This window comes from Myotis lucifugus, unplaced genomic scaffold (genome assembly GCF_000147115.1).
Source record: "Myotis lucifugus unplaced genomic scaffold, Myoluc2.0 scaffold_57, whole genome shotgun sequence".
NCBI lineage: Eukaryota > Metazoa > Chordata > Mammalia > Chiroptera > Vespertilionidae > Myotis > Myotis lucifugus.
Genome location: NW_005871105.1, coordinates 545,351 through 559,732, shown reverse-complemented (window position 1 = coordinate 559,732; position 14,382 = coordinate 545,351). Strand labels below are relative to the sequence as shown.

At 41.2% G+C, this 14,382-nt stretch overlaps 1 protein-coding gene across 1 annotated transcript in view; it reads left to right on the top strand.

The window, feature by feature from the left end:
* Positions 1-14,382, top strand: part of UST (uronyl 2-sulfotransferase) — a 167,502-nt gene that overhangs the window by 106,199 nt on the left and 46,921 nt on the right. Inside the window, exons 8-9 of the mRNA XM_006089245.2 lie at positions 9,935-10,032; positions 11,491-11,648. Of these exons, the coding sequence (XP_006089307.2) occupies positions 9,935-10,032; positions 11,491-11,648 (256 nt within the window). The remainder of the gene's footprint in view (positions 1-9,934; positions 10,033-11,490; positions 11,649-14,382) is intronic.

Sequence of the window (14,382 nt, the reverse complement as noted above, 5' to 3'; positions counted from 1 at the left end):
TATTGTTAACATTATTATAGATGTCCCCCATCCCGCCCCCCACCTTTGTTCAACTCCACCCAGGTCCCACCCTCCCCTCCCTCTGGCCCTCACCACACTGTTGTCTGTGTCCATGGGCTAAGCAAATATGTTCTTTGGCTATTCTCTTCACTTCTTCACCCTGTCCCCCTCACCCTCCTCCCCTCTAACATCTGTCAGGCTGTATCATATATCCATGTTTCTGGTTCTATTTTGTTCATCAGTTTATTTTATTCATTAGATTCTACATATAAGTGAGATCATATAGTATTTGTCTTTCTCTGACTGGCTTATTTCACTTAGCATAATAATCTTTAGTTCTATCCATGCTGTCACAGAAGTTAGCTGCATAGTATTCCATGGTGTAAATGTACCACAGCTTTTTTATCTACTCATCTACTGGTGGGTACTTGGGCTGTTTCTAGATCTTAGCTATCATAAACAACACTGTTATGAACATAGGGGTGCATATATTCTTTCTGATTGGTGTTTCGGGATTCTTAGGATATATTCCCAGAAGTGGGATTGCTGGGTTAGAAGGCAATTCCATTTTTAATTTTTGGAGGAAACTCCATACTATTTTCCACAGTGGTTACACCAATTTGCATTCCATACCAGCAGTGCACAAGGGTTCCCATTTCTCTACATCTGCACCAGTACTTGTTAGTTGGTTTATTGATTGTAGCCATTCTGACAGGTGTGAGGTGATATTTCATTACGGTTTTAATTTGTATTTCTCTGATGATTAGTGACATTGAGTATCTTTTCATAATGTCTATTGGCCATCTGTATGTCCTCTTTGGAAAAGTGTCTATTCAGGCCTTTTGCCCATTTTTTAAATTGGATTATTTGTCTTCCTGGTGTTGAATTGTATAAGTTCTTTGTATATTTTGGAAATTAACCCTTTGTCAGATATATCATTGGTGCTGGCATAAAAACAGTCATATAGATCGATGGAAAAGAACAGAGAGCCTAGAAATCAACCCACACCTCTATGGTCAATTAATATTTGTCAAAGGAGGCAAGAACATACAGTAGAGTAAAGACAGTCTATTCAATAAGTGGTGCTGGGAAAATTGGACAGGTACATGCAAAAAAAATGAAACTGGACCACCAACTTACACCATACACAAGAATAAACTCAAGATGGATAAACACTTAAACATAAGTCGTGAAACCATAAAAGTCCTAGAAGATATAGGCAGTAAAATCTCAGATGTCTCACTCACAGTTTTTGTTTTGTTTTGGTACTAACATTTACAAATTCAGAGATTTCACACGAAACTCCACATTTCAAGCTTCTCTTGAAAATGGGGCAACCCTGGCACACGTTCCGCGTGGCAGTGGCTGCCTTTAGCTGAGTAGCACCGGCCCGGAGACAGGAAATGTGCTCCAGTTTGCTCCAGGCTTCTCCACTCAGGCAGTGCACGCGGCACAGGGCCCCATTCATGCACTCAGGTTCCCTGACAGGCTCTGTGGGCGGTGGTGCTGGCTCCCTCTGCTCTTGAACGTGAACTCCTGGGGAACCAGTCAGGGACCAGATAACACAGTGCCCAGCATGCATTGGGAGCCCAGTAAGGGCAGGGTTGAAGAACTACTCCAGATCTTGTTACATTTATTGATTGTTACCCCTTGAGTGTTGACAGTGTTTATACTGATCATTACAAAGAATTGGTCCTAACCCCCTAACTTAGTATAGTTGATGCGGCTTAATAAATTGTTCATGGTAAGAGAGAGAGAGTGAGAGAGAGAGAGAGTGAGAGAGAGAGAGAGAGAGAGAAATAGCCTCCTTCCCAAATATGTTTGATTCATTTTTCACCAGATTCTTTCACATGTGTGTCTAAATGATAAACAGATTTATACACCCAGTCTTTGGAATTGACCTCTTCATTATTGGTGTGACACTCATCCATTTTAAATTGAGTTTATAAAATATTTGCTTTTCTTTGCCTTTCATTCTTAGTTTTATAGATTCAAAAGACAGATGATCTGGGAAACTGTTTTAATAGTTCCTTATTTCAATAAATACTATACTTATATATGTGGAAAGTTTTATAGTGATTTGAATTTTTTTATTATTTATAGAGACTTGATCTGATCCGTGGGCAGCTGATAAATTTTAAAAAGGGAGAGAACATGAGTAAGAGAAATGAAAAGGTAATAAAAGAAAAACTATTATAATACAACCCTTAAAGGATAGGAATTTGGTTTTATGTTGGTTGTACCCTTAAACACAGATGTACATAATGAAAATATGAGAGAACAGCCTATTAGGAAGCTCTGAGAGAGATCTCAGTAACCAGCATAATAAAGGGCTTGATTTTGTAGGGTCCAATCCCCCCTTGCATTCTATGTTGTTGTATTTCATTCTAGAGCAGAAAGAATCCAGGAAGCAGAGCCAATGACAAGGTCAGAGATGAGGATTCTAGACCAACTTCAGCTGGAACATTATAAAAGTGAAAGTCTAAGGCTTCATAGGGACCTCCTACCCCCTGGAAAAAAGTCTAAGAAACCTTAAAGCAATGAAAGATCAAATTTGAATGAATGAATGAATGAATGAATGAATGAATTAATGAATTAATGAATTAATTAACAAATGAACTACATTAAAAAAGGCCCAGGTAAAAAGAAGGCAGAAAAAAATTGAGGCATGTGGTAGGAACACAACTAGACTCAGAGTTTCTTGAATTTTTTGGTCTGCTTTTTACTATACATTATGGAAAATTTCAAATATCCATAAAAGAGAGAACGATCCAGTAAATCTCCATCACCAAGACAAGTCTTAGTCAGTTTAAGAAACTGAAATTCCCAGTGAACCTAAAATAATTATTCTGACTATTTAGTTTCAACTTCTCTTTATTAAATCTATTGTGAATCCCTTATGACTTTCTGAGTTGGGAATATGAAGCCACAGAGAAAAGAGGCTGCGAGCCTAAACAAATCCACAAACATGCTGTTTATACCCTGGATAACCAGAAGCTGAAAGTGTGACTTTTGTGGTTTACTTTGGCCTCTTAAGCCAAAACAATTAGACTATTGGACTTGAAAGAAAGGAAAAGGAACTCTGAACCTCTTCAGCTGTGAAGGCAAAATCATCAAAATTCTTTGAGACTAAGCAGTTTCTGTGGCTTTTAGAAACTTGTGTGGCCCAAAGGGGTCATAAATAATTTTTATGGTATAATACCCTTAAAGGAAATACTTGGTTTCCCAGGAATTCTTGCCATTCTTACGCGCACAAAGGTTCGCGCTGGTTGAGAAGATCTGTTTGAGCCTGGTTTTTTTGGCTCAGTCCTGCCTCCAGGAAACACTAGACAGTGTTGAGATCCAGCCTACCTCCTGGGATTCCTTTAGCTGGTGAAATGAACAGCTTCGAGGTAATGATTCATTTCTTTCTCCTTCATAATTCAGCTTTTAAGTAAAATCTCCACTGGTCCTTCTGATCTCTGGTCTAACTTATACCATCATCTTTTCCTTCTAGTGTCACCTAGAGAGCAGTCAGAAGTCAAAATGCATTTCCATGGTTATATTAAGATTTAGAATGGTCAATTGTAGACCCCCATAGGATCCACTGGCAATTCATTTAAGTGATACCACTTCGCCACATCCACAGAAAGCCCATAGAATGGTCCATTTTCTATGTGACTAGGTAGGAAGGAAGGGGGGTGGGCCTCTCCATAAACCTGACCTTCTTATTTTAAGGGTACAGTCAGCATCTCAGTATTAGCCATGTTATAAGGACAATCATCCCATGGGCTTATGCTTCCAAATATTGTCAACATAGCCCCCTCTGCAAAGGCTGCTGCCATCTCTGCATCGGGCTGAATGCACCGGGCCGAAGAGGCCTAGTCTCAGGAGGCTACTCTGTGCCTGGTCAACCAAGACAGCGCTCTCTGGGCTCACAGCAGAGCTGCTAGTGGCAGAGGTCCAGCCACATGGTGTTTTCTGGGCCTAGAATCCCCAGATCCCAAAGTCATTTATCCTCTAAGTGGAGCCCACATCTGGAATGCACCTTTGCTAGCAGGCAGTAGTTTATAGGTCGTTTAATGACATTTCCGTTGTGCAGATGTCTGCTAAAATTAAGTATCCGTAATGACATATTTTTATCTACACTATCATTTAAGTGCTTTTTGAATAAAATTTATCAGTGCTTGCATCTCTGATTTTGCTCTGCTGGTGAATTTTTTATAATGTTGTTTACTGCAAAACAGTACCGTCTTCTGAAAGCTTTTATCCAATTCCCATGGTGATGTGCTAGACATTGGCAAAGTGCAGTTCAAATGAAAATTTCATCATCTTCAAAGGCTACTTTTATGAGCTATCAGAGAGCACCTGCCTGACCCTGGGTGGGTACCATAAAACAGAGAGGACGCATGAAGCTTTTCTTGCAGAAGTTGAGAGTCTGTATAATACACATGAAGAATATGCAAAGCAAAGATTATGCCATTTTTGTATTCACGGCATACTTCAAATACTGAAACTTTTGGCAACATACTTGAAGCGATGAACAGATTCAAAACAACACCAATATAATAAAGTCACTACTACAATATATTAATGTCTTGCAAGGTTTGTAAGAATTCTTACGAATCACACTTTTGACATCTGGCTTAAACTATGCATTGGCCCTATGCTTTCTGACATACTCGTGAAGCAGAAATGATCAATTTTAACAAGCATGTGACCTTGCTTTGCACAGACTTGACATTATCCTGAGCTTCTTTCCTTCACCTTAGCAAGGTGCATTCCCTATACCCGTTATCCACACCTCTGCACTCGGTATTTCTTCCGATAGACCTTCCTGTAGGAAAAAAGCATCAAGAGCCCACACAGGACCACGTTAACATGGAGTAGTGATTTCACATAGCAATGATAGATAAAATATTAAATCAGGAAATACAAAGGATTCACCAGGTTAAAAAATAAGAAGAGCATCCCCATGGCTGGAGCAGTACCAGGATGATGCGCAGTGGAAAAGTCGCAGGCCAGCTGTGTTCTGGCTCAGGATTGGGCAGTGGCAGCCAGGCTCCTGCAAGGCAAAGGGACTAAAAGTGCTCTCTGTCGATGTGGAGGCCAGAACCAGGCTCAGTGCCTTAAGGGCCAAGCAAAGGACGCTGAACAAAACGATTTCTGACCTCTCAGTGGAAAATATGGCTTTATCAGAGTCTGTGGACCTAGAGAGTCTGGAAAGCCACAGCCTCAAGTAGGAAGTGAATGAGATTCTTGCTGCTTGATAACCAGATCTGTAATAGTCTCATTGTTCCCACAGGGTAAGAACTACAAATAAGAACTGGTTCTGCACTTAATGCCAGGAGTCCAGATGGTAGTAACCACAAAACCACTAGGGAAGAACAGAAGGAGAGAAGGAGAGAAGGAGGGAGGGAGGGGAAAGAAATCTGCTATCAGCCTAATTATGGTTCCTTTATTGGTCATCTCCTTTTCTTCCTTTCCCTTGGTATCCTGCAGTTTCACTTGAAAGTACTTGGGTATAAATTTAACTTTGTTTATTTTGTTTAGTACTCATAGCACACTTTTAGCCTAAAGAATCATATACTGTTTTTAGAATATTTACTTAAATATTTCTTCCTTACCAGTTCACCGTTCTCTTTTTCAGGAACTCCTACTGACTGTTGGAACTTCACAATCTCTTTTTCCATATCCCTTTGCTGCTCTATCTCTCTACCTATCATCTATCTAATCTCTCTAAATTACATTTTTGGTCAGTTCTTCATGACTATTTTCTAATTCACAAATTTTCTCTTTAAATCTATTTATTTCTTAAATTTTTATTTTGATGACCATATTTTTCATTTTTAAGATTTATAATTAATTCTTTTTTAATATCCTTATGTTCTTGTTTCATGTTGTTATTTTATAATTTCGTGTCCTTTTTTTTGAAAGGAAGTTATTCATTCTTTTATCTTTTCAACATCCTAGACATACTTATTTTAAAGTCTTTGTCAGGTTGTTCCTTAAAGCCATCTGGAATGAATTCATGTTCCAACAGTAGATTTTGCTGCCTATCTTTCTTGGTATTAGATTTTATTTTTTATGTGCTTATAATGTTTGTCCTGTAGGCTCATTTTGAGTAGGAGATTCATTCTCACTCTTATATTTTAATATAAGGCAAAAACATTAATAAAAACAGAAACCACATACAAATAAAGTGAACCAGCTACCAAGAAGATATTTTATATAAATGTTAGTAAGATTGCATGTTATAAACTACAAATAAAGGAAGATAGATGCAATTATTTATCAGATAATTGGGACCTAGTGCTTACCATGAGACCTTGTATATAGAAGATGCCTCAATTCATAATATAATTAAAGAAACTTGGCTTTGGTTTGTTGAAGACTTCAGATTGAATTCTTTGAACATAATGAGCAACCGATTTTGAGCTCCCAAATTAAGAATCTCTGAAATGAAATTACACTAGATCATATGTGGCATCACAGATGTAAACTATGCAAGAAAATTCTAGTCAAAAATTTAAAATTAGAATCCCAGGTAAAAGTTCTATCTTGTATTTTATTTCTAATCAATAGCATTAAAGAAATGACCCTACTTGACCTCTTTTTCCTCACTATTCCTTCAACTAATCATTGAATACAGTCCTCATAATTGATGATTGTATAAAATATATGCCCCAAACTTTTTGTCAAGATAGACTCTCATAAAATGTCCCACTTGTATAAAATTTAGTGTATCCAATGGTTTCTTAAGTAACTTCCACTGGAGCTAACCTCTGCTTACAGACAGACATTCTTTGTGCTAATGTTCCAGACATCACATGTAGAAGGAAGGAACATGATGATTAGCCAAAAAAACTATAATTATGAGACCTAGTGACTGATAATGTATTCCACTTTTACCTTTGCTAATGTTTTCACAAAACTGGGCTGGGCTCAGTGTTTTTACACTAGAATCTGTAGACATTTATCCACCTAATAAAATAACCACACAATCTGGCGAAATTCTGCATACTTGGCAGCCCTTCCCACCCCAAAGCCTGGAACAGCATTGGCCCAGCAGGTGTGGCTTTCAGAAAGGCCAGAGAGCTAAATTCGGGAAACCTGCCCAGCACCCCACTGGTGGGGGGGAGAGGGGGGCGGGGCAGAGCAGTGCGCCTTCCTGAAAGCCATGTTGGTAGGATACCCCAGCTTTTTAGCAGCCCAAAGAGCTTTATTCATTCACAACAGATAATGAAAACTACAGTAACTGAGAAATTGACACTAGAGACCAAAATTACAATAAATTAAATTTCTTCTTAATAAGAGATGCCATGTATTTTTAAAGATATTTTTGACATTTAGAATATACATCCTACACAGCATTTGACACTATTGAACACATGAGAAACCTACTCTTCCCCTTTTAACCAAAGTAGCCCCCTTTTTTCTTAAAGGGTAATGTAGAGAGAAGAGAAGAACTCTCAACAATCTGAACCCTAGGAAGGAGAAAAGGAAAACTGTTTTCTTAAATATATTTTTTCCATAAGATGCTCTTTAACTGCAGGATCCAGTTAGAGAGAACAGACTTCCTGGGCCCTATGGGCCCTACAGTCAGAATCAGCTGCATATATAGAACACTCTCTGTATAAATACTAAGAGAACTTGAATATAAAAAGGTGATTGTAAAACAACAGAGCATAGCGAAGCCTTATGCCAAAGATAAAACCATTAACACCAGGGGAAACTGAAGGGGGAGAGGGACCGGACGGTGCCTGTCAGAGCAGACCCCTGTAAGAGCAGCTGTGTAGACACTTGTCCCATTCAGTTTCCCAGGCCGCTGAAAGGTCACTCGCTGATGGTCGGGGTTCCAGTAAGAATGGACTGTGTGAGTGGCCAGGAGCACTTTCCTGCTACCCCTCGTCCTTGAGTGGCTAAGCTTGAGGCAGACAAATGTGTGGATCTTTACAGCTTCCACTTGATCTTACACCTGAGTCATCTTTTATTTATGTCCTCCTATGGCACAGAATAGTTGTGGCCAACACCATTCATCAGCCTAATGGGCTCAATTGGAAAGCTCTCAAATCCCCTGGGACATGCCTTGTTCTAAGAAAAGAATTGTTAACGGAGCTTCTTAAACTAGGAATTTGTGTCTTCCCATAAATTGACCTTGTGAGGTTATTTGTGGATCCCAATAGGGAACTGGTCTCCTTAGGCCCCTTTAGCTCCTCAGCCCTCCCCACCCCCACCTCAGCCAGAGGATGTCCTCTGCCAGCTCCCGCCAATTCTAAGCCACACAATGAGGCATTCAATAGGAACCATACTTCGAATTTTGAATTTTGATCTCTTCCCGGGCTCGTGATACACCGTATATGATACTCTCTTGTGATTCTAGGCAGTGGCAGTGAGATGACTTTGCCCAACTGCAGCTAATGTAAGTCTCTGAGCATATGTAAGGTAAGCAGCCTAAGCGATGGTGCTGGCAGGTTAGGTGTATAGCATGCATCTTTTAAAGATTTTTTATTGATTTTTAGAGAGAAAGAGGGAGAGAGAGAAACATCAATGAGAGAGAAACATCCATTGGCTGCCTCCTGCATGGTCCCCACTAGGGTTTAAGCTTGCAACCCAGGCATGTGCACTGACCAGGAATCAAACTGGCACCCTCTTCTTGGTGCATGGGTCAATGCTCAACCGCTGAGCCACACCAGCTGGGCTGCATGCATTTCGACTTACGATATTTTCAACTTACTATGGGTTTATCAAGACATCAGTGGAGAAGCAGCTGTATGTTCCTGTCTGCGAACTGTGCTCCACTGCTTTCCACGGTAGACTCAAATGCTTTGAGTGTGTTTCTTGCTGGATCTGTTTGTTCCAGTGAGTTTGTTAGTGTAATTGTGGCATTTAATGAATCAATATATAAACCAAAGAAGCATGAGGGGGGAAAAGGAGATTATTGTAAAAAAAAAAAAAAGTTTAATTTATATTTTTCTTATTCCCAACTTAAGTAAAAAATTGGTAATGACCACCTACCCCCATCATATCAGATATAGTGGCTTCAGATGACTGATAAACTCCATCAACTATGTGACCATATTTGTGAGTTACATCCTCTCTTAGTTTTCCTTGACAGTATTGTCTATGGAAAAACATCCATAGCTGTTGGTGTGTTTGTAAATTGGGTTATCTTTTCTCCTTAGACTTAACCTAAGAACCAGTGTCTGATCTAGGTATCAGTGTAATCTGCCTTGATAGAAGTTGTTGCTTAGCCCTTCTATTCACTCCTTTAAACTATGGTAAACTCTTGTAATGCTCACAGACACATATTTAATTAACCTCATGGAAGAGAAATAGAAAATCCGGACATCATAATTGTTGCCCTTGAAAGTGAGACAATGTGTGTATACAAACATCCTGTCACTTTCTAACATACATTAGAAGTGATTTACAGCCACCCCAAGGTGGACAGACCCTTTATGTGACTATTGGAGGACTTAATAATGACTTGTTGGACATATGGATATACAGGGAAAGTCATTTCTATGGGGCTGCTGTACAGGGATCTCTGATTAATGAATTAAGAATTAAGTCATGCTGAATTCATTCCACAAATAGGTGTTAAGTGTCAACTGTATACCTACCAGTTGGCTGGTAACTGCTGGGGCCACAATAAGCCACAAAGGCTAGATGCTTGTGACAGAGCTAAGACTTCCCGCCTATGGGAAATTCGGAGATGCCGTTTCCTCACCAGAACCACACTCTCTGAAAGGCTCTGACCAGGTGTGCACCTGACCAGTGGGACAGGATGGTGTGAGGGGAAAGAAAGCGTTCTCATGAAATTTACGAGTTCTCGACATCTTACTGGTAGTCTTGCTCAAGTAATTACGCATCAATTTTTCTTACAGTGTGTGGCGTTTGACAAGGCACTTGCCGAGGCTACGGAATCTCACTGCGGTGTTTTCTCTTCTAGGATATCAATGAGTGTATTCTCGAAAACTATCCCGAGTGTTCCAACCCCAGGCTATTTTACATTATCCCGTACTTCTGTGGACAGCATCCCAGATGCAGGTAAAGACGAAAGCTCATGGCATGCTCATGGGGAGAACAGGGCACAATCCCTTGTCTCTCAAACTCCTGGAATTCAGTTAATATGGACTGTTAATCTTTGAAGATCTCATTTGAGACTCTGAATGTCCTGCAAATAAAAAAAACTAACCAGTTCTGACAGAGGCCTTGGGACAACCCCACTGAAATGCCAACCAAAGTCTTTTTTTAGACTGTGTGTTAAGCAGCTGCTGCTACGGAGCCACGAGATAGTAAGGACCAGTGGTGAGCACCAGCCTGCTCCTCCACAGTGACTGCCCCCCGTCCACAGCTGTCCTGGCCTGTGTGGCATGTCTAATCGGGTCTGAAACATTGGATGCTCACACCCATAATTTGATAGTATCTCTCATGAGACATACTTGGTAGAAAGAGAGGGAAGAGCTTTCTAGTGATTGCCCTCTTTAGAGAGGGACTTACTCAGATCTAAGGGCCCACATCCTGCATCAGCATTCCCAGGGTACTTGTTAGGAACCCTTATCTCATCACAGTCTCTGGGTCTGGAGCAGGCCTTTGTAACCATCTCCAAGGTGATTCTGTTCTAGTTACAGTTGCAATTCATTGTGCTGGACAAATGTGCAGCCTGGAGAAGAAATAGTAGTGACAATGAATGCCATCTTTGCTTGATGGAAAATAAACCCTGTTATCAGGAGCAACACTTTTCCCCAGAGAGACATGAATTAGAAGGTCACTGTGTTCCTGAAGAGTTCAGGGGCAGAGAGCTGGTTCCAAGTCACAGCTCATTCACTGTACTTGTTGCTGCCACATGATTACTACTTCATTGTCATGTGTATTACTGTGGTGTTGAGTTGACCATAACACAAAAGTTTGTTCATGGTCAGAATTCCTGGGCTAGAAGTGTCAGTGTTCTATGAGATCTGCTCTATAAATGAGATTGGGGGGTGGGGGGGGGAGGTTCCTCCTATAATTTCAAAAAACAGTCTTAAACTTTTTTTAAAAAATAAGATGATTAGCAGACATGACCCGACCCCTATTCTGCGTCCTACAGAAATACTATGTCAATGAATTTCACATTTCAACACTTCTATCTTTATCTTATTGCTTCTGTTTGGTCCTCATAATAAAAAGCTATTCAAATCACTCCTTGGTCAATGTTTCTTAGGGCTAGGACCTAACTCCATGTGCCTGTAGCCTTCTTCCAACAAAGTTCAAGGCCCTGAGCTAGGTGTTACACACTGGTGAGAGGGTTAGCAGTGAGAAGGTGTTGGGGGCAAGGACAAGGGTGCCGGCCGGAAGGAGCAGGGCAAGCTGCTGGAGGTGCCTACCTCAGGGCTGGTCCTTGAAGAAATGGGATGTGGACTTATGCAAATGAGGGCGCTGGGTGAAGAGATACACTTTCAGCATGTTGTTGCTGCATCTCAAAAATGAATCTCTGATTTAAAAATGATTGTTCTGTCCATAAAGGGAGCCTGGTGAGTGGGCCCTGGAAAGAGCAAAACTGAACGTGAATGAAAACTTCCTGCTTGTGGGGATCCTGGAAGAGCTGGAAGATGTGCTGCTGTTACTGGAAAGATTTTTACCTCATTACTTCAAGGGTGTGCTCAGTATCTACAAAGACCCAGGTAACTATAAGCACGTGCTTCCCTGTTTCTAGCATTAGTCACCTTGAAAAGGACTCTGGAAATACAGGAGTGAAGTCGTCTCTTTTGTTAAGGAAGGTAAGTCCCACTGGCTCGCAAAGCAAGGTTAGAGCCATCAGATACGAATGCCCAAACCTTGAGCCTCAGGTCCAAACATAAAGTTGCTATGTTTTAAAGGCTGATGGTTCCATTTTTCCTGCCTTTGGAATGTGAAATTGGCACTGTGTCCATCAGCCTTGTTGCTGATGAGCGTGTTGCTGGGGTGAACTGATGCGTAGGTTTTACATGTCTGGGGTCCATTGATGGAAACGTGAAGCGGTGAAGGAACCATCATGCAATGAAGTATCTCTGGCTCTATTTCCAGTTGACAAAAGCACTCTGGCGAACAAAATCCTGGCAAATAGAATAGATAGAGCAGCAAATTGAAAATACAATTATGATTTTATCCTGGTGAGTGCAGGGGTTTCCAAATAGAAGCAAGAAAGAGGATGCAGCAAAGCAATTACGAAGGTTGCCCACAGTATCACGATAAATACAATTACTTTCAGAAACCCATTTACTTTTGTCATTATTATTTTATCCTGAGAGGAAAGACAAATGAGATTGTGTGTTTCCTTCCTATTCTCCTAAGCCTTGCATATTTATTCACTCATCTGTTTATTGTCGTTCTGTCATCTGAAATGGGAGGCAGCCTTCTGCCTTGGAGAAGTGAGGAGCAGCCAAAAGGCTCTTCAAATAGAGCCCGCTGCCTCAAATTCCACAGCCAGGCAGCGGCCTCACACCACTGGGTCCTTGGCAGGTATCCATGCCCAAGTAAACTGGTCTTTGCCTGGAGGAGCCCTGGATTCTGTTCCATAAGGTGCCCTCCCACCCCCGGTGTTGCGCTGGAGGAAGATGGCTGGGGACGCCACCTCAGTCTCCCAGCTCTGTCATCCAGAGATAAATCCCCATGTACCTAGAGGCAGGGACATGACCGACAACCTCAAGGTGTGCCTGCCTGTGTCTCCTCAGCAGGAATGTGGTTTGAAAAACCAGATGCATAATAAACCCTAAATAGTCGGTTTGGGAAACTAGGTCTTCCTTTGCCCTTTTAGCAATTTAAAGAATTTAAGGAATTTAAGAAACCTGATGTGATCAGTTTTTAGTTCCATAAGACAAGAGAAGCTCTGGTCTTTATGCAAAGTGGGATTTTATCCTAAATGAGACTCCTCTGATGAAACGGATTACATTATTCTTTGTTATTTTACCTCTTTGGCTTGATCTTGTATGGCACAAGAGCATGCATGTTGCATGTGTGTGTGTGTGTGTGTGTGTGTGTGTGTGTGTATGAAACATAGTACGAGATAAAAGACTGACTGAATCCTGGAGACACCTAGTTGTCAAATAAGATGAATACAGCCTTGTCCCAGCATCTGGGAAGAGTATCAGTGAGCCCAGGCCACATGTCATCCATCCTGGGATCGGGAACCGACACTCACTCAGATCCCAGATGCCAAGCTCAGCACATCGCAGGTCAACATCGGGGGTGTGGGCCCGAGGACTTAGATGAGGACATTTTTATCTTTGTTCTTCTTAAACACAGATACACCACAAACAAAAGGCTTACCCCAAAGAGCCCACTTAACTGCTGTTATCAGGTTATATCATCTTGACTTCCCAACTGTTTGCTTCATTTAAATGCACGACTTCTCAGAAACTGTGGGCCTTGGTCCCATGTCTGTAGGCACGTTAATTAAAGTAGAACGTATTTCTGAAAATTGAATTACCGTTAGTTTGTTTGCCTTCAGCCACAATCTTTCCACCTATAAATTAAAGACTTTTCCCCCTTTGAGTTTGGGATAGCAGGATATTAATACTCTGAGGCTTCCTCCGAGAGAGAATAAGGGACATCTGATCCCCCGTGTAGTGGATGAGAGGTTTCTGTAAACCCAGGGCCAGCACACACCCAGTTGACACAGTCCAGCTGTACTAGTGGTTAAAATAGTGGAACACATCTATACTGCCTTCTGCGCCGCCCTCAGGTGCACCTGCCCCCACCACCCCAACAAAGAAGTAATGAGAGGGTCTTCAGGACTCTGGCCTGAATTCAGTTCCTGAATTCTGGTTGTTACATATTTTGAATGTCACCTCAGGATCATTCTTCAGCTGCCATATGTCATATACATAACAAATGAACCGCTGAATGATTCTTCAGTAATTTTCACTGTCTCCTGATCTGCTGGCATCCTCTTGAGAGATTTTTCTATGATGGCATTGAAGGCCAAGCAGCTCCATAGTTGCTATGTCTCAAGGACTCTCCACGTCCCCGAGGCAGGGACAGGAGATGACATGCCCTCCTGGCCAGCTTCAAAATATGTTTTAGTTCTGCAAAGACGAAGCACCTGCATTGTTTCCTCATGGCCACACACCAGAGTTGGTGTCAAATCAGTTAAAAGAAGAGCCTCAGTGAGGCCTTGGTGCATTTTTAGTCTAAAACCACAGATTTTGGCACACTCGAATCATTGCTCTTGCCCTTTATAAAAGAATTTTTATAACTGAGTAGCCTAGGGAACAAAGGGAAGAAAAACCAAAAGGTAAGACATTGAGGAACCTCATGACCTTTAAATCCTTGTAGATGACCTGCCCGTGGAGTTGGACTAAAATGTAAACACTCCCCTAGCCGTTCTTTAGTGTATTTCCTGTTACTTAAAAAAATGCAGGTGTGCTCTGATTTTTA